This window comes from Prinia subflava, chromosome 11 (genome assembly GCF_021018805.1).
Source record: "Prinia subflava isolate CZ2003 ecotype Zambia chromosome 11, Cam_Psub_1.2, whole genome shotgun sequence".
Lineage (NCBI taxonomy): Eukaryota > Metazoa > Chordata > Aves > Passeriformes > Cisticolidae > Prinia > Prinia subflava.
In genome coordinates, this window is record NC_086257.1 from 25532086 (window position 1) to 25550031 (window position 17946).

General features: G+C 38.5%; 1 protein-coding gene and 1 long non-coding RNA gene across 6 annotated transcripts in view; one reads left to right on the forward strand and one right to left on the reverse strand.

The window, feature by feature from the left end:
* Window positions 1–10: 10 nt before the first annotated feature.
* On the reverse strand, window positions 11–17929 carry LOC134556232 (tubulin alpha-3 chain-like). 5 transcript variants are annotated; one of them, XM_063408585.1, is made up of 5 exons: window positions 4137–5333; window positions 2400–2622; window positions 1725–1873; window positions 710–1390; window positions 11–479 (listed from the first exon to the last, which is right to left on the reverse strand). In XM_063408585.1, the coding sequence occupies exons 1-5, from the start codon at window positions 4137–4139 to the stop codon at window positions 183–185; spliced, it is 1353 nt and encodes a 450-aa protein (XP_063264655.1). In that variant the 5' UTR covers window positions 4140–5333; the 3' UTR covers window positions 11–182. The 5 variants fall into 5 exon arrangements, with proteins under 5 accessions (XP_063264655.1, XP_063264656.1, XP_063264658.1 ...); XM_063408586.1 differs by lacking the exon at window positions 4137–5333 and adding an exon at window positions 3493–3553; XM_063408588.1 differs by lacking the exon at window positions 4137–5333 and adding an exon at window positions 11470–17929 and having other exon boundaries at window positions 43–479.
* LOC134556234 (uncharacterized) overlaps window positions 8379–17946 on the forward strand; it is a 44003-nt gene continuing 34435 nt past the window's right edge. The window contains exon 1 of the long non-coding RNA XR_010081620.1: window positions 8379–9364. This is a non-coding gene — a long non-coding RNA (uncharacterized LOC134556234). The remainder of the gene's footprint in view (window positions 9365–17946) is intronic.

Below are 17946 nucleotides of genomic sequence, written 5' to 3' on the forward strand. Positions count from 1 at the left end.
AATCTCAGATTGTTCTTCCTTCATGAATGCACACACTAATAGTGAAGAAGAAGAAAAAAAAGCAGCAGTATAATCTTTGGAACTTTATTTGGAAGCACATTTGAAAACAAACACGGTTCTGCAGGTTGGTTTGTTTTGGTTTTTTTTTTTTGGTAAATACATTTTTCCAGGCTTTTGTTTTCTCAGTATTCATCTCCTTCTTCAGCCTCTGCTTCTACTGAGTCTAGGCCAACTTCTTCATAATCTTTCTCAAGGGCAGCCAGGTCTTCCCGGGCTTCAGAAAATTCTCCTTCCTCCATCCCCTCCCCAACATACCAATGCACAAAGGCACGCTTAGTATACATGAGATCAAATTTGTGGTCAAGCCGAGCCCATGCTTCTGCAATAGCAGTTGTGTTACTCAGCATACACACAGCCCGCTGCACCTTGGCAAGATCAGCACCTGGCACCACAGTTGGAGGCTGGTAGTTAATGCCCACCTTAAAGAAAACAAATGAGAACTTTCCTTAGGAATGCTAAGGCTAAAACTCTAATTTCTGTTAACAATCAAAAATCACTATTATTAGAAATAAATAAAATAGCTTAGAGTTATTTTGCCCTTTATCAAAATATTTAAAAGGGACATTACAACATAGTAGTATATCTGTCGCCTCTGAAGACTACACAATTCCTAATCATTTAGATACTGAGCACTTAAAAGGCTACATACCTTGAATCCAGTTGGACACCAATCCACAAACTGAATGGTTCGTTTAGTCTTGATAGTGGCAATGGCTGCATTGACATCTTTGGGCACAACATCACCTCTATATAACATGCAGCAGGCCATGTACTTGCCATGGCGAGGGTCGCATTTGACCATCTGGTTGGCTGGTTCAAAGCAAGCATGTGTAATTTCAGCCACAGATAACTGCTCATGATACGCTTTTTCAGCAGAGATGATAGGGGCATATGTTACCAAGGGAAAATGAATTCGTGGGTATGGAACCAGGTTAGTTTGAAATTCTGTCAGATCTACATTGAGGGCTCCATCAAAACGCAGTGAGGCTGTGATGGATGAAACAATTTGCCCAATTAATCTGTTTAAATTGGTGTAAGTAGGACGGCCAATGTCCAGGTTACGACGACATATATCATAAATGGCTTCATTATCTACCATAAAGGCACAGTCTGAATGCTCTAATGTTGTGTGGGTAGTTAGAATTGAGTTGTAGGGTTCCACTACAGCAGTGGAAACTTGTGGTGCTGGATAAATTGCAAACTCCAGTTTAGATTTCTTGCCATAATCAACAGACAGCCTTTCCATAAGCAGTGATGCAAACCCTGAACCAGTGCCTCCTCCAAAACTATGAAAGATGAGGAAGCCTTGCAGCCCTGTGCACAGATCAGCCTATAACAAGGTGGAAAAAAACGGGAGAAAAAAGTTATGGACGGTTTTGGAGAAATAAGTATTAAAATAATCATTCAAAAGCATTTCTGTCATAAGTTTGCTAGTTTTACATTGTTATTATTTTAAAAAAGCGTTCTTGAAAGGTCTTGGTTTACCTGATTGAATTTTTATTTAAAGGGGGGATGGACCAGGCCAGGAAATAAAAGGTTTATTTAGTTTTGAACAATTAACTATGCACAAAATTCTTAATGAAAAAACAGCAAACCATCAATTTAGCTAGCGATAGAGCTGTTATCAATTATTTTAAATACTAACTTGCAGCATGAATCCTTACCAGTTTGCGAATGCGGTCTAGCACCAGATCAACAATCTCTTTTCCAATGGTATAATGGCCTCTGGCGTAATTATTGGCCGCATCTTCTTTCCCAGTAATGAGCTGCTCAGGATGGAATAACTGCCTATATGTGCCTGTACGTACTTCATCTACAAAAAACCCCAAAATACCACATCATAAATTTGATCTGTTCAGTTCTGTGTGTGCTGCCTAGTGACTACACACGAAGCATACGTGTCAAAAGAGTGTAGACAGCATCTCTGACTACATGCAGCTTGCCTGACTGGTCTAAAAAGTTGGCACAACTTCTGCTCCTTTGTTTCATGGTAAACATCAAGCACACACAAAGCAGTATTTGTACTCAAGGAACACAGATTGTTCAGAAAACTACAGGTACAGACATGAATATTGGACAGCATTCAAACAAAATTCTGTATGGAGTGCAGCAGTCTGGAAAGATGATCCAGACAGTAAAAAGTTCTCTTGCTTTCCAGAGATTGTTACCTGTAGATCATTATTTAATTTTTTTCAGATAACAATAACTGCAAATGTCAAAACAGCATCCAGACATACATTTTAAAACCTACAGTGTTCTAAATAAACAAAAAAAGACAGTAGGGAATCCACAAAGGATCCTCACTTTTTCACTTAAGACCTTTAATGTTGGGTACATACCAACTACGGTTGGCTCTAGGTCTACAAACACTGCTCTCGGAACATGTTTACCAGCTCCCGTCTCACTGAAGAAAGTGTTAAATGAATCATCTCCACGTCCCATAGTATTATCACTAGGCACTTGACCATCAGGCTGGATCCCGTGTTCAAGACAATACAATTCCCAACATGCATTGCCAATCTGAACACCAGCCTGGCCAACGTGGATGGATATGCATTCACGCTGCAAAGTAAAAAGAGAATGATAATGAGACATGGAGCTATCTGCCCGTGGGTTGTACTTTCCATGATCTTTCTCTGTTGCAGTACTCCCTGGTTGCTCTTAAGTGACAATTTAAGAGAACAAGTTGTCTGCTGCTGGCAAGACACTATTCACCTTTGCTGACCTGTACTGACTTTGTGAATATTGCAAGATCCTAAAGACAACATAGTCTGTATGAACATATGGGTGAATACAAATTTGTTATCCCTTACAATGCAGCATATGCATTCCATCTTTAATATTCAGCCTTTTTTCCAGTCTCTTTTTCACCTTCTTTTAGTTTTTGGAAGACCTCTTTATATAATATCCCACCAATTTCCTTGACTTGTTACCAGACGACATACTGGATAACTGTTGCAAGAATCTTTGCTGCACAGGACCATTCAGTACATTTTTCTTTACACTAAACATACCAGTATTTAGGTCCTAGCAATTTGTACATATTCTTTTCATACATATTCCTATCATATTACATTACATTACATACCATATATATTACATTACCATACATATTCCTATGTGACATCGCCTTAAGAGTCCCAATCAAATGTAATCTGCCTCCTTTACGCTAGATCCTTCGATTCTAAGTAACTGTGCCATGTATGTTTAATCTCCCAATACCTCAACTGCCTTACACCTGAGGTGGAAATAATCTGCTATTCTATTTTACTGTTAGAGTGAGTCTAGAAAAAAGCAGAGCTGGAAAAGAAAAAGCAAGGTGTATGGGCTGCTCTTTCCCGTTTCCTTGGTAGCTTCATCAAATTCCTCAGTCTCCGCACTTCACCCCCGCAGACCCGCCACGAGTCTCGCGCCGCCCGCCGGGCCCCTCACCGCCGCTGGCCGCACCCCCTCCTCTGATTGGCTCTCACCAGCAAGCGACCCACGGCAAGCACCGCCCGCCCCGACCCTCACCGCCGCCTGCCACACCCCCTCCCCTGATTGGCTACACCCAGGGAGCGGCTTACGGCGCGCGCCGGCCGCCCCGTCCCTGGCCGCCGCCGTCCTTCGAGCACGCGCTGCGCCCTCACAGCTTCACGCGCCAAGGCGGCCCAAAACTGGCATATAGATCTGGCCGGCGGCTACCACGCTCTGTCCCACTACCTCCCCGCCGCCTGGACTGAGGTTTCAGTTAGGCCCTCGCCTCTTCGCACGGGAAGTGCCTGCTCCGAACTGACTTCCCTTTCACATATCTCGTCTTGCTAGCTATCGGCCGGTTTCTATGCCTCTCCTCTCTTAAAGTTAATAAGCTTTCACACTAATTTCTCTCCTTCTCCCCAACCCTTCTGCCTTAGAGCTGCTACGGGGACTTCAAGCAGAGACTGCCTGCCAGTCCTGCCGCAGGATGTGCAGTCATGAACTTCCCTGAAGTGCCGCAACAGAAGAGGTCCCAAACGCTCTTTCCCCCCCCCACAGCCACAGCGATCCCATCTCCCAAACGCCCTCTCTCCCCCCTCTGCAAGGATCGCGTCTCCCACCATGGTGCCTCGCTAAGGTGACGAACTCCGACTGCGCTACAATATGTCCGCCACCGCGACCGACCAGCACTAACTGCCGACCGTTAACCGTCTCGAACCCCTCGCCTCAGGTGCTGGCTCCCCATTGGCCATTATCCGCGCGGACTGGGCGCAAGGGAAGGCCTCTGATTGGCCGAGGGCGCTCTTCTCCCGGCGAAGGGGAACTGTCAAAAGGCAAGGGTGTGTCCGGAGGCGGGGCTTGAGTGGTCCGGGGCGGGGCGGGGCGGGGCGTGCGCGTGCGCGTGCTGTCCGCTCCAGGCGGGAAACGGCCCCGGGCCTAGGGGGGGTTCGCTGCCGAGGCCTGCAGTAAAAGTGGAGTGGTGCCGTAGTGCTAAGCTGTCTTCATATGTCAGTGTGATCTATACTGGGTATGGTGATACAGAAGTACTACTTCCTGTAGTCTCTTCTGATAGTAAAAGGATACAGATCTGCTTTCCCCAGGGAGATTTATTTGGTAGAAATACAAAACTGGAGTGGTACTGTAATTACAGTGCTACTCTATGAGTAGTGAGCATACTTTCCATTCCCTGCTTTTGACTCGGCAGATTCACTTTGGCACTTCTGGAAATGGTGTGCTTGACTCTTCAAACTAGCCGAGGGAGGGGGAAGAGACAGGTGCCTTCTTGCTTTCATGCTCAGAATGAAATATTACTGAGAATGTCAAATAAAGTGCCAAATAAAGAAATGTATTGCTCTTGAAATATAAGAATACTAGGGTATTCCAAGGAAATAGGTGAAAATGTAACATCTTCACTGTTTTGAACATTAGTGTTATTTACAGTTTTTGTAAGACAACAAGGAGGACACCCTTGTTGATTTTTCAGGATACTGGAAGACCAATGAGATATGGTCAGAAGCTTTTTTAGAATGTTGTTGTTTGTTTTCCTGAAGAAAACAGCATGGAAAAATTATTTGAATATTGTTCAGTAATTATTTAGAGCTTAATTATCAACTAAGTATGCCTTGAATTTCTTTACTTAAAATATAAAGCAATCTTAACTAAAAATAGTGTCACATCCATAGTATTGTTGCTACTTGAACAGCTGCCACATGAAAATTGCATATTCCCATTAGGCATTGTGTTTCATACTTAACTAATCACTGACCATACAGTTGAGGTACTTGAAGTTCTAATGACCATTTTTGCAAGTAGGATTATCTTAATATATTTTGAAATGGTAGGCCAGAATTTTCTGTAGTATGGGGCAGCTCTTGTTTTTATGTACTGTAGGGTATATCCTCATTGTGTATCAAGTCTTCTGATTGCATTTTGATCTATGGAGCCATTTTGAAGCATGAGAGATCAGAATGTTTCCTGTATGGAAATCTCTGGGTTTAAGTATGTTTCTATATTTGCAAATGATAGAACTCCTGAACAATTGCGTTAGACATTACTGAGTAAAATTAAGTTGGTTCTGAACTCTGGTTCAGAGCACGAATGCACAGTTTGAATCACTGACACAGGGAATCACTGACTCTTCCTGTGATAACACACTATGCACATGTGTTTTGTAAAACATGTATTTTTGAAGTCCTCAGAAATGAACGGGTTGGTTGTTCTAAAGTTAAAAGTAATTGTGATAGCTATTCAAAAGCAATTAACTGCTATCACCAGAAGGCTGTCTAGCTATTGTTCGTTTAAACTGTGAAGAGTGTAAACCTAGTTGTCTGGCTTGTAAAAGCTTTTGGCCTGAAGTCAATCTATGCAGAGTAGCTGTCAAGCTGAACAGTGGTAAGGTCCTTCAGTATTTTTAAAAGCTTGCTCTGTAGTTCTTACCTTACTTTTTCCCTGGAGTAAAAGTGTGCAGCACTGCATGCCTCCATATGGCTGGGTGCCTCTTCACTGCTTGTGTGTGATGCACGTATATATTATTGTGCTTAAAAGTGACCAAAGCTGTCTACTGGAAGTTGACTGTTGAATTAAAATCATGTCTACACTCCTTTTTCCAAGCTGATAAACTTTGACAGTGAAATAGCTGTCTTGCTAAAGGGCCATCTTTATGTCCCATCTTTGAGCCCTAGCCAGAAAAAGATTGTGGATGAGTATACTTGGATTGCTCTTTTATATTATGAAAACATAGTATTCATTTTTCTTGTGTGTTTCTAAGAAATACTTTTCCTTTTTGTTTGCCCTTTTCTTTTTAGGGCAATGTAATGGCATGGTAGTCTCTCCATCTGTATCCAGTGCTGCAGAGTTGTTCTGACTCCCCCTCAGCCAGAATAGAGCTGCAAATGTTAGCACAAACCTGGGTAGTGTTCTTTATTAGGATCAAGCAGGGACAGGTTAGTCCCTGCTTGTGCACAGTCAGTCAGCCTAAGAAGACAGAGGTGGGAAGTGTGGTCTGTCTGGCCTCTGGACTGACATTGTTCATTTGCCAGATACACAAAATTCTGATGCAGCTATCCTATTCTATAGAGTTTCTGAGAAATTTGAGGGAAACTAGTGAAGGAAAGAGCACTTGCAGAGGCCTTTTCCCAGTGCAGAGGTTCTTAAAGTATCTGTAGCAGTCAGTGCTGCTTCTGAACCTTCCGGTGCTTTTAACATGCAGAGCAATAAACTGCATTGCGTTCATAGGGGTGGGTGTGGGATATGCTCTTTTGAACTGTCGTAAGTTTGTAAAACTTACAACAGTTGTGAATGAATAAGCTTTTTCACTCACCTTTCAGTGAGTGAATAAGCTTTTTTACCTTCAAAGTGATTCCTGATTTCAATCAATTGCTGAGGAAGTTTTTGCAGCTTTTAGCCAAAACTCTGATATGCATCTGAATCCCAAGGTAGGGAATTCACTGTTTCCATGTTATATTTGTACTAGTACTGCATCTGAGCTGGGTAGTTTCTGTGCCTGAATGGTTACAATGCAATTCTCTCATAGTAAATAACATGGGAAAGCACTTTAGATATCACCTTGAAAACAAAGGAAACCAACAAACTGCATACCCTCTCCCCAGCGCAGCTTGGGTTCAAGCAGGATTCTTCCAGGCAAAGTAATGGTTTCCATTAGTAATACAAATGACAGCATTAAAATATCAGTGAGAAATGAGATGTGAAGCTGCAAACACAAAACTGCTGAGTGAAAAGTTTGGTCTGTTATGGTATTACAAACTTGGAAATAGTTTTATCTTTCTAATGTTAACCCAAAAGCTTTTCTGAAATTGGAAAAACTTCTTGGTAGTTAACAGCTTGAGAGTTAATACTACCTTCATTTCAGTCTTCTGTTGAGACTAAATTTAGAGTTGTGCAAGTAAGTAAAGATCCTATGCAGAAGCCACAATAAGGCTTTAATATCTCTATAGTAATTGAATGTAATGGTGTATCAACTGTATCATTCTTATAACACTTTTTCTTCTTCTAGCTGTTCATTGTGAGACTTGGGGTTTTTTGTCATTTGCATATGCTTTTACCATAAGTCTTCAATAACTGTGTTGGCAATGTTCAGCTGACTTTTGTTTATAATTACAGTACTGAAGTGGAGAAGGAATGCAGAAAGATGTGAGCTTTTTATTAAAAAAAAAAAAAAAAGTCTTTATGAGCACTGTTAGTAGGATTTTTTTTTCCATAAACCTTTTTTTCAGATTTAATAGAACTCATTTATTTTTTCTTGTCACTGGAGGATTTTGGTTTGCTCCCAAATCAGGAATGGCTCATTCATTCACTATGTTTGAAAAATTGTTATTTCAAAATTGTTTGTGTTAAAGAGTCTGTCTCTTGAAAGGATATGTTTATTGCTGCAATAAATTAATGTATCAGACTATGACTGCCAGTCTCTTTAATTGGCTAGCAATTCATTCCAGATTAGTAACCCCCAGTATTCATGTACTTTGTGAGGTTCGCTTTGTAGCCTCTCTAAAGATGCCTTGGTTCTGTGGCCAGATTTCTATATAAACAGAGTTAGCTAATTTTAAAGTGTTGCTCCATTAGGCAGAAGCTTTTCGTGTCTGTCATTTTTGCTTCACAAAGTTGTCCATCTGTACAGTGCACACAGTCTATTATTAAATTTTCTGAGTAGTCCTATGAAAGTGCGATTGTATAAATTTTGCTGGGAGTCACTGACTCTTCCTGTGATAACACACTGTGCACATGTGTTTTGTAAAACATGTATTTTTGAATGCACTTCAGAGAAAAAGGCTTTTGGTGTTAAATTATGTCTCATTTCATGTCTCTGTTGGGGAAAAAGAGAAGATACCCCGTGTCTGGTCCTGACAAAGCGTATTTCATCAGACTGCTATTATTTCTGTGCAAGCTTTGAAGAAAAAGGGTAAAAGGTCATTCTTTTGTTTGTAACTAAGAAAGATATTGCCTTTGAAAGATGGTTTATTTTTCTCATATTTTAAATAATCTTATTCTCATAGCCCAGATATATCCTTGCTTTAAAACCTTGAGCTACTTATTTCAATATAAATATGCTCAGAAAGAAAACGCTTTACTTTTAAGAAAGGCTGAGTATTTATAAAATGTGCAGTGTTTATGTTCTTGCATGTTAATGTTCTTGCAAATAAAATATTTTGACTGTCACGTCAGAAATGACAAAGTGTGTTACAAGAATGAATCCTTGAGGATTTTTTAACATGAACATTAATAAGTGCATAAAAGGTGCATTGTAAAAATACAGTCACTATAAATAACTAGATTTAATACATTTCTTTTAATGTTGTTTGGGCTTTTGCACAGCCAAATGCCCTCGCTGTAGGAATAAGCTTCAAGTAGACAACTTCGTGGAATGGTCCCCTAGAAGAAGAAATAGACTCCAGTAATGGAAAGAAGCCTGATCAGGAGTGGATATCTAGCTCAAAGGTACATTGTATTGTGTTTTATTTAGCTTTCATTATGCTTTTGTCATAAGAGCATAATTATAAAGAGCATACTTTATAATTATGTAAATATACTGAACATATTATACATATGGATAACATATTTCAAGTTATTATTTAAAGTCTGTCCAGCATGTTTAGCCAGCACAGAAGAAAATGCATACTAAAATCACACCACAAACAAATTTCACAGCAGGGAAACAAAACAAAAGGAACATCAGTTGTAATTTGATGCTGGTCATTGTTTGGTACATAGATGTGCATTAATTGAATAAAACTTCTGGTAAATAGCTTTGCCTTTTGTTTCCGTTTCGGAGGATAGAGCAGTTTTGTAACTACTGAAACTTACTCAAATTTTCATTTACTTTTGGAAACAAAATGTAAGTAAATCCTTCTTTCTTAAATCTTATTTAAGCAATATGTATTCTGTGGTAGAGGGGAAAACTTAATGGACATATGTTCAATGCAACACTTGTCAGAAAAAGCATTCCAATATTGTTATTTTACTTTGTAGACTTGTTTCTCAAGGTCTGCCACGTCATTTTTCTTTGCCCCACTCTCATTTGCTGCCAGAATTTGTATCTTTCTGCTGGTACTTTGACCTTTTCATATTGAGATTGCTTTTCTGAAACATTAAGTTTTTAAATTTTAATGAAGGAATTGTTCTTTCAAATGCTGGTTACAACTGTATTCCCTAAAAATCTTTTCTTGTGGAGACCTAAGAACTAATTTCACACATTATGCTCTGGAATAAATCAAGATTTTTACTCTTTTTTTTTTTTAGCTGGAGCAGTTACTTTCATTCTCTGGTTAGTGGTTCTTTATAACAGCTAAACCTTACTGAGAAAACTAGCAGTGTTCTGCCTCAAATCCAATTCCCTGTTCCTTTTGTTCTCATGTTGGTTCCAAGAGAGCTTCTGATGCCTCCTTATCCCATTCATACCTAGCCAAGGGTCTTGCATACCTTATTTGCCTCGGCATTTCTGAGGGAAGCCTTTCTCACTTCTTGAGTCTTGCTATGGTAGATCACTTGCCTTGGGGCTGTCCCTTGCTTAAGCCTCATTCTCTGATGTTCCACTGCTTCATTCCGATTTTCCATATACCCTGGATATAGGGGACTTGCAGACTTTTGACAATGTGAAGTGTGTCTGAAAAATGGGTTGTGAATCCTCCTTCCCAAAGCACTCTCAATCACCCTGTAGTTTGTGACTATTAAAAATGCTGAATGCTTAGTTTCCTATGGAAATTAGAAGAAAGCCTACCCATAGAATTCAAGAGTAGTTCATTTAAAAGGTATTACTGAACAGTGATTTCTCTCAACTGATGTGAACTTTATCAAAGCCATCTGTAGGAATGGACTCTAGCCAAGTCAGAGCAAGTTCCTTTCATTTCAGATAAATAATTTATTTGATTTCAGATAAATGCTCTTATGCATACTTTAGTAGAAGTACGGAGGGATAAGTCCCACTGCTAAATGTCTGGTTGTTTCTCAGTTCACAACTTTGTTGTCACTGATAGAAAACCGTCTGAAGTCAGTAGAACTGATGAACTTTTTTTAATAAACATGTGCTTTTATGATGTTTTTGAAAGATCTTTCAAAGAAAACAGAATTTTAAATATGAATTTCAAAGCAGAGGTCAGGATTTTGTGAATTTATTTTCTGTTGTCACTGAAAATGGATTGTTAAATTGAACATTTTTACTTTCTCTTTAGAGAACCAGGGTTTGCCTTTACTCATTTGGATGGGTCAGTGGCACAGAATAAAAGAACTGAAGCAATTTGTTGTTTCCAAAGCAACCGAGCAGGGTCCTGAACTATAATGCTTTTGTCTCTGAAAGTGGGTGGAGTTGGATTAAATGTGACAGCAGCTTTCCTAGTGTTTTTAATGGATCCTTGTTCATAATGATATGGCCTAATCTAGGTGAAGCTTCTTTGGTGTTTTCCTAAGAGGCAGAAGAAAAGCCTGTCTGAGAAAGAATGACTGATGAGTATCTGCTTAAAAAACAAATAGGACTTTTCTTCATTTGTTACCCTAGCATCTTCTTGTTTTAACACTGTATTTTTGTGCTGTCCATTTATTTACTGTAAGTAGAAAGAATGCCAGTAGTACTACTAACAGAGCGGTGTGACGTTACAGTGTAGCATATGTTATCTGTTTGTTCTTCGTATCTCTCTTTCTCTCTGATACTTTTGAATGAGTTTTACTATTTGTTGTTTAGGAACTTCAAAACCCATAAAGTGGAATTTGAGGAACAGTATATATTTAATGTAGTGCTTCTCTGCTCTAGTCTCTTCTGTTATTACTGAGAATTTACTTATATATTAGGACATCAGTCTGCAGTTACCTTTTGTGGTCATGGGATACTGGTAATAGCCACATTTAGGAAGTTTTTTTCCCATTCATTAAAGCACCCAGAAATGCAAAATTATTTGTAAGGAATAGAAATGTAAATTACCTTTATTGACAGCAAAATGGTATTCTTACCAAAATTGGTTCGTGTGTTGTGTCATTGTACCAGATTAAGGGTTTTCTATTCACTTCCTGCCTTCCCCCTGTTCACTCCTCTGCTGTTATTCCCAAGTTTTTTGGCAGTTGGAAACTGAAACAAAATCTGCACTTGAAAGAAACAGAGTAAATTAAAACAATAGTTTAGCTTTGGGCTTGGGCATCTGTCACTGCCAATAGTAAAGAAAAATTACTAGCTTGGACATGAGGTCAGTGACAGTAACAGTATGAAGACAAAAGCTATTTATTTAATAAATGAAAGAAAATAGTATGAGTATGGAGAAGTTGCCATGAAAGAATTTTTTCATGAATCGCAATGCATCTTCACAAATATTATCTGTGTATGGACTGCAGTGATACGTTCAGTTGGAAGGGACCTACACTACCATAATGCCATCAAGTCTGCTGCTTTTTTTTTTCAACAATTCTCTGAATACTTGTGGAAACCGCAAGAGAATTTTAATCTTCTGTGAAGACAACGAATGAGGTATAATGAATTCATCGTATTGTGGCAAGCAGTTGTAAGAAAATAAGTTAAGCATTGCTAACACTGAGTCATCTACAGTCTGTAGGTATACCTAACAACCCAGGGCCAAATATAATTGCTGCCTTTACACACCACTGAACAGCAGCTTCTCATACTGCTGATAACTGTCCCATGATAGTAACCATCCCAAGTGGCAGTGGTTGACTGCTTGTGTTTGATGGAGGAGCAGTGGGCTCACATGATCCTTTATGATCTCATTTTTGAATAATCAGTGCCAAATGAGATTCATTCATGCATTAGCATTCCTTGAAGTGCACTAGCAGCAATAATAGAATTTAGGAAGCAGAAATAACAGTGGAGTAACCAGTTTTTCAAGTTCTCTGGACTTACTGTAGAAATGTAGCTTGGAGATCTGCATTCCTTCTCTGAGAGGTGTACTACCACAGTGCAAGGGAGGAATATTCATCCAACCATAGATTACTTTCTCCCTCCCCACCACCCCCTCACCTTTAAGATTGTTTGTTTGTTTAAATACAATCATAGATGCAGAATTCTCACCTTTAGGAAGAAATACAAACTTTTAATATGAGAGTATCACAAGTATACAGATGTTTCTCTAAGGCTCAGATTTTAAAATATTTTCCAATGTAAACACAGTATCCTTTGTAGGAGATACTGCAGAAAGGTATAGAAGTACTGCAATTCACTTTTCCTGTGCTGGACTGATGAGAGAAGAGTGAAAGTAGTGTACTTCAGTCTTTCTTGACTACAGCAAAAATAGAATGAAACATCTGCATGTTTGAGCTAGGTCTTTCCTCCAGACATCATGTTGTTCTTATACAGTGAGATTAATAATGGAACAGTTTGCCATATGTAGCTTGCCAGGAATGTTCATCTTGCAGTGACAAATACATAATTTGTTGCTCTTTTGCTTACTACCATAGATTGGAGAAACAAGACTTGTTTGGCTTTTATCTTGCAGCTTGATGTCTCTGAGTGTGTGTAGGCATCAGAGGTTTTTAAAATCTAAAACCAGTCATTAAGAACAATTCTTAGACAACTTGCAGAATATGGATGACATGACAAGGGCGAGCTCATTGCACAAGACTTGCTTACCAGAGACAGAACATTATTACAGTTAATGTAGATTTAAGAATCTATTTTATGAGAACTAGTAGAACTAGTACCTCTAGATAGATAAATCATGCTGGGAAAATGCAGAGCACAGACTTGGCCTTTCACAGATCCTTACATTTAATGTTACATCCAAAGTATAAGCAGTAACAGCTACACTATTGTTTTGTGTCCAGCAACATTTCTTATTTACCTAACATGGTGATTATTGTATATACTAATAAAAGCATCCATGGGCTTTCTTAACAGTCTAGCTTACTGTTAACTGCCTGTGTCCAGCTGATTTAGATTTTGCCATCAGGTACGGAGTCAGTTAGTTCATGCAGTGTTTGTTTCAGAATTAAAATAACAGGATTGTTTTGATGTCTCCTAGACTCCTGACAAACTCTGTTTTTAAAGCATTTACTGAAGTTCCTGCTTGATATGAACATATAACCAGAAGTTCTCAAAGCTTTCTTTGTAGAAGGATACTTAAAGAGTAAGACATCAGGCAGGGACTAATTCATCTGCAGGCAATATTTGTTCAAGAGGTGATGGCACAGTATCTACTTTGTGATGCCATGTGCATACACTGTGTTTTGAAGGGAGGTTATTTAACTTGCTGCTACTAATAGCTTGGAATCCCACTGCAGAAGACCAGTGTTGTGACAGGTGTCACATGCTGGGTCAGAAGTGTAATGCTGTTATTACTAAGGTGAGTTGAAAGATGATCCCAACAGTTTTCTGGTTATGAATAAGTAATTATTTTCCAAGAAGCTTTACGGTATTTTAAAAATAATTGTGCTATCACAGTCTCACAAGTAAAACTAAATTGTGGAGTGACTCTTGAAATGTGCTTTGGATTGTAAGATTTTAATATTAGAAATTCAATGTCTCTGTTGAGCTATATGGAGTGACTCAAATGGGATAGTATAGCTGTTGGTTAGCCTGGCTATTATAGTTCATTATCTTGAAGGTATGTAGAAAGCTTTTGTCATTTTCATAGCAGCTTGTTTAGCTGTGGAAGAGCAGCTAGCCTGCCTCGTTAATATTCCATCACAAAAATATTCCTTGGAAAATTGAAGCCAGGTTCTCTTCTAATAAAAGTAGCAAAGAAGAGATAGATATCCTTCCAATAAATGTTTAAAACAAAAAAAGCACAAAAAAAATTAAAATACCTCACCTTTTCCTCCAACTGCTTTACAGCTCTTTTCTGTGTGTTTACACAGTAAACACTAATAATGTAACTGTACTTCGGATGATCAGCTCCCTAGCATTTTCTTCCAGAATACCTAAACTTCTCATCCTAAACTTTTATTTAGAGAAAAATAACATCTTCATTTCAGAGTTTTGGGTGGGGTTTTTGGTTGGGTTTTTTGTTTTGGTTTTTTGTTTGTTTTTGTTTTGTTTTCTTTCTTTCTTTCTTTCTTTCTTTGTATTTTGGTTCAATGTGAAGGATTCAGTAGAAGAAAATATCCTGAAAATTCAGAACAAGAAGAGGGAACTTGCAGCAGGAGCCTTTGCTACCAAAAAACCTTCAGCAAGTGAAACAAAAAATACTGAACTAAATTAAGGCTCTGATTGATTTATAGCTTGGTCCTGTGGTGTTTTGCATAAATAACATATTTAATATTTTGGATAATACTTCTCTTCAAGTTACATGTCCCATGCTAATTATCACTTTTGCTATCTTTGTGCTTAAAATATAAATGGTTCAGATAAATTATAAAAAATAATTTGCTCCCAAATATTAATTTAGAAGCACACAAATGCCTGAAATTTTTCCAGTGTTCATTTCTTCAAAAAGTCGCTTGTTAGTACAGTGGTTAAGAGCAAAAAAAACCACTCAAAGCCAAAATGCGTATTCAAGCATTCTAACCTGCAAGCGTTTCATCTCATTTTAGAGGTGAAAAGGTAATAAAAGGTAAATAATGTCTTCTCCTTCAGATAAAAACCATCTATAAATGAATTTGTTTTATGTTTCTGTATTAGTATTGCCTGATAAACAAACAGATCATCTGGATCGATTGTTTCAGAAAAGGTGTCTCGGAGTCCAGGACATCCCTCTGGCTGCCCTGAAGGGTTTGGAGACCGGACAGGGGGTCTGGGATCTGTACAAGGGGCTCAGCCAGCCTCACACAGAGCCCAGGGGGACATTGCTCTTGATCCCTGGCCATGGGAGTGAATACCCACATTGTATGAAGAATCACAAGCTGAAAGAATTTGAAATAAGTAGTAAGTAGTTAATCACAGAGTGTAAATGTAGAATCTAGGATTTTTAGCATATGGGTTTGAAGAGACAAGATGGAGGAATTGGGGAGTGGCCCTGCCCTCCTTGTTCTTGTTCTCATCCCCCATCTTTTGCTGAGTTTGATTTCAAGGATTGGTTTAGAGTAGAAATGACATGTTAACATAGATAGCAAGTACTGGCAAAATTTTGTAAATAAAAAGTTCGTTGTGGACGATGGTTGGGTCAGGGAGATCGTACATAAAGTCCGGGACCCTCTGATCCGCCCTCAGTCTGCTGCGTGTCCTGCTCTGCTGGGGACGCCCTGCAGAGCTGGGAAAGAACTAAGACATAATGAAAGAATAAACAACCTTGGAAACATGCACTGGCGGACTCAGCTCGTCTTCTCTGCCTCTGGCATGGGACCTTTCGGGCACGAGAAGCTCGAAAGCCCTATATACCTCAGAGAACAGCAACCCTGAGGAGAATCTCAACCCTGAGAAAGGTGGTCAGTGACACTTGGTAAGGAATTCTTACTTTTGCAGGCTATGTCCAAAGATGGTATTTAATTCAAAATTTTGAAGTATTTTTTACTAGTTCTGAATAATACACAGGTGAAGGAGGGAGTTCCTCTGCTGATTACTTCCCAGAAGTTAGTAAAAAGGAAGTGCTTAAATTTGTAAAACACTTTCTTTTAATATTTTACTTAACAGAACTCTACTGATTTTTGTAAAAGCAAAGTTTCTTTGAAACTATGAAAAGAATCATAGGCATGTATTGACAGCATGCTATCTAGTAATTTCAATAGACACTTTGAACAATAGGACCATGTAGATATACATATACAAAGTATATACAAATAATACTTTGTATACATATAATATACAAAGTAGAATCTAATCCACTCATCTGTCAGTGAATGAGTTAGTCCTTGCAAAATAAATTAAAACAAACTAATTATTTTACAGCTGCCAACTTTCTAACAGTTTTCCTGTACTGCTTTTCTTCCTGTACTGGAAAAATGATGTTTTTCACTTCTGTACATATGTCTTAATAGAATGCTGATTTCCATACCCCTTGACTTGTACAGGAAGAATTTGGTAAACACCTATTTATATACCACAGAGTAAAAAATAGCACTGAAGAATCTCCGTTGAGTATTAGTTGAATATTTATGTCTGTTCCTTTCTTTCCATTTCATTCTCATCTTCTGATATGTGTTTACCTAACATTCTGCTCTCTTCACTGTTATGCACAGAATTTGAACTGGAGGCAGAGGTTGCTATATCTAGGTCCTGTTTAGATTCGGGAAGTGTATTAGGCAGCAGAGAAATGGAGTTTGTAAAGCTTGTAAAGCCTTTCACCTCCCATGTCTGAGAATATCAGCCTGCTGATTATAAGATGAATTGCAAACATAGGAAATGGAAAAGGACTGAGAAATTAAGGGAAAATGTCTACTATTTAGAGCAAGTGAGCTAATGAAAGGACTGAGAAAGGAATTAAAAACAAGCAAACTAACCAAGTGATGCAGTTTTTTGAGAGCCAGCACCTTAGCTATGGAAAGAGGCATACTTTAAGTCTGTTAGAGAAAGAATTACAAGGACACAAACAATGGAAGACAGCATGAAACCCAGTATCTGACTGTCACTGGAAAGCTGAAAAAGAACAAGAAAACAGAACTAAATATGATTGAAGTTGGGTTTTGACTGGGGCTTTTTTGTTTTGTTTTCTTTTTCGTGGTTTCGGTTTTTTGGGGGGTGCGGATAATAAAGCTTATGTAAGTTAAACTTTCTTTGGGTTTTTCTGGTTCAGATTTTGATATTTAGAGATAAGCTGGAAAAATAATTTGCAATTATGAAGGGGGGGTTTGGCCTTTTTTTTGTTATGTTCAATTAAAAATTTCACAGGCAAGAGAACCATTTCTATGGCCAGTCAAGCTACATTATTACTTATGTGAAAATATGTTGACATTTTGCAAAATGGCTTAGTATGATTATGAAAACAACTGATAACAATTACTAGCAATTTTTTTGTCTATTAGATTATGATTTCCATGTTCCAAAGCCAAAGTAACTTACTGAAAGTAGTACTGAGCTTTATAGTCTCTCCCAAGAAAGCCACTAATGTATCTGAGATAAAAGAGGTAAAACCTGAGCACAGAAAAGTCCTGTCTGATTTGATAGAGCTGTTCAGTAAGCATGTGGTTAAAAACCTTGGTGTTGGGGCTGTTTGGGCTTTTTTTTTCTGCTTTTCATGATATGTAAGTAGTCTTTGGCTTTTGGCATTCCCTTTTGTGAAGTTTGAACAGTATGTTTTAGAAGTGAGCTTTTGGAATTAATTTTAATTCCAAAGACTGAGTTAGTATGCTATCATTCTGGTCTTAGTTGGGTTTTGTTTGCGTGTTTGGTTCTTTTTTTTTTTTCTCTATACATAAAGATGTATATGGGAAAAATGCTTCTTAAGCTTTTAAGAGTTGCTCTGAGTTGTCACCATTTAAGGAACATCTTAGATGATAGGCTTCATAATGGCAAATGAAGTTCTAATATTTGTGTTGCAATCTAAGCAGCGCTGTGATTCTTCAAAATAATGATGTTTAGAGTATAGTGCTGTTTTGAGTACCTTCAGAGTA

Coding starts and splice junctions, on each gene's coding strand:
- LOC134556232 (XM_063408585.1), bottom strand. Junction 1,391..1,724: donor TAGACCGCATTCGCAAACTG/GTAAGGATTCAT, acceptor ACCTTGTTATAG/GCTGATCTGTGCACAGGGCT. Junction 480..709: donor GGTGTCCAACTGGATTCAAG/GTATGTAGCCTT, acceptor GTTTTCTTTAAG/GTGGGCATTAACTACCAGCC.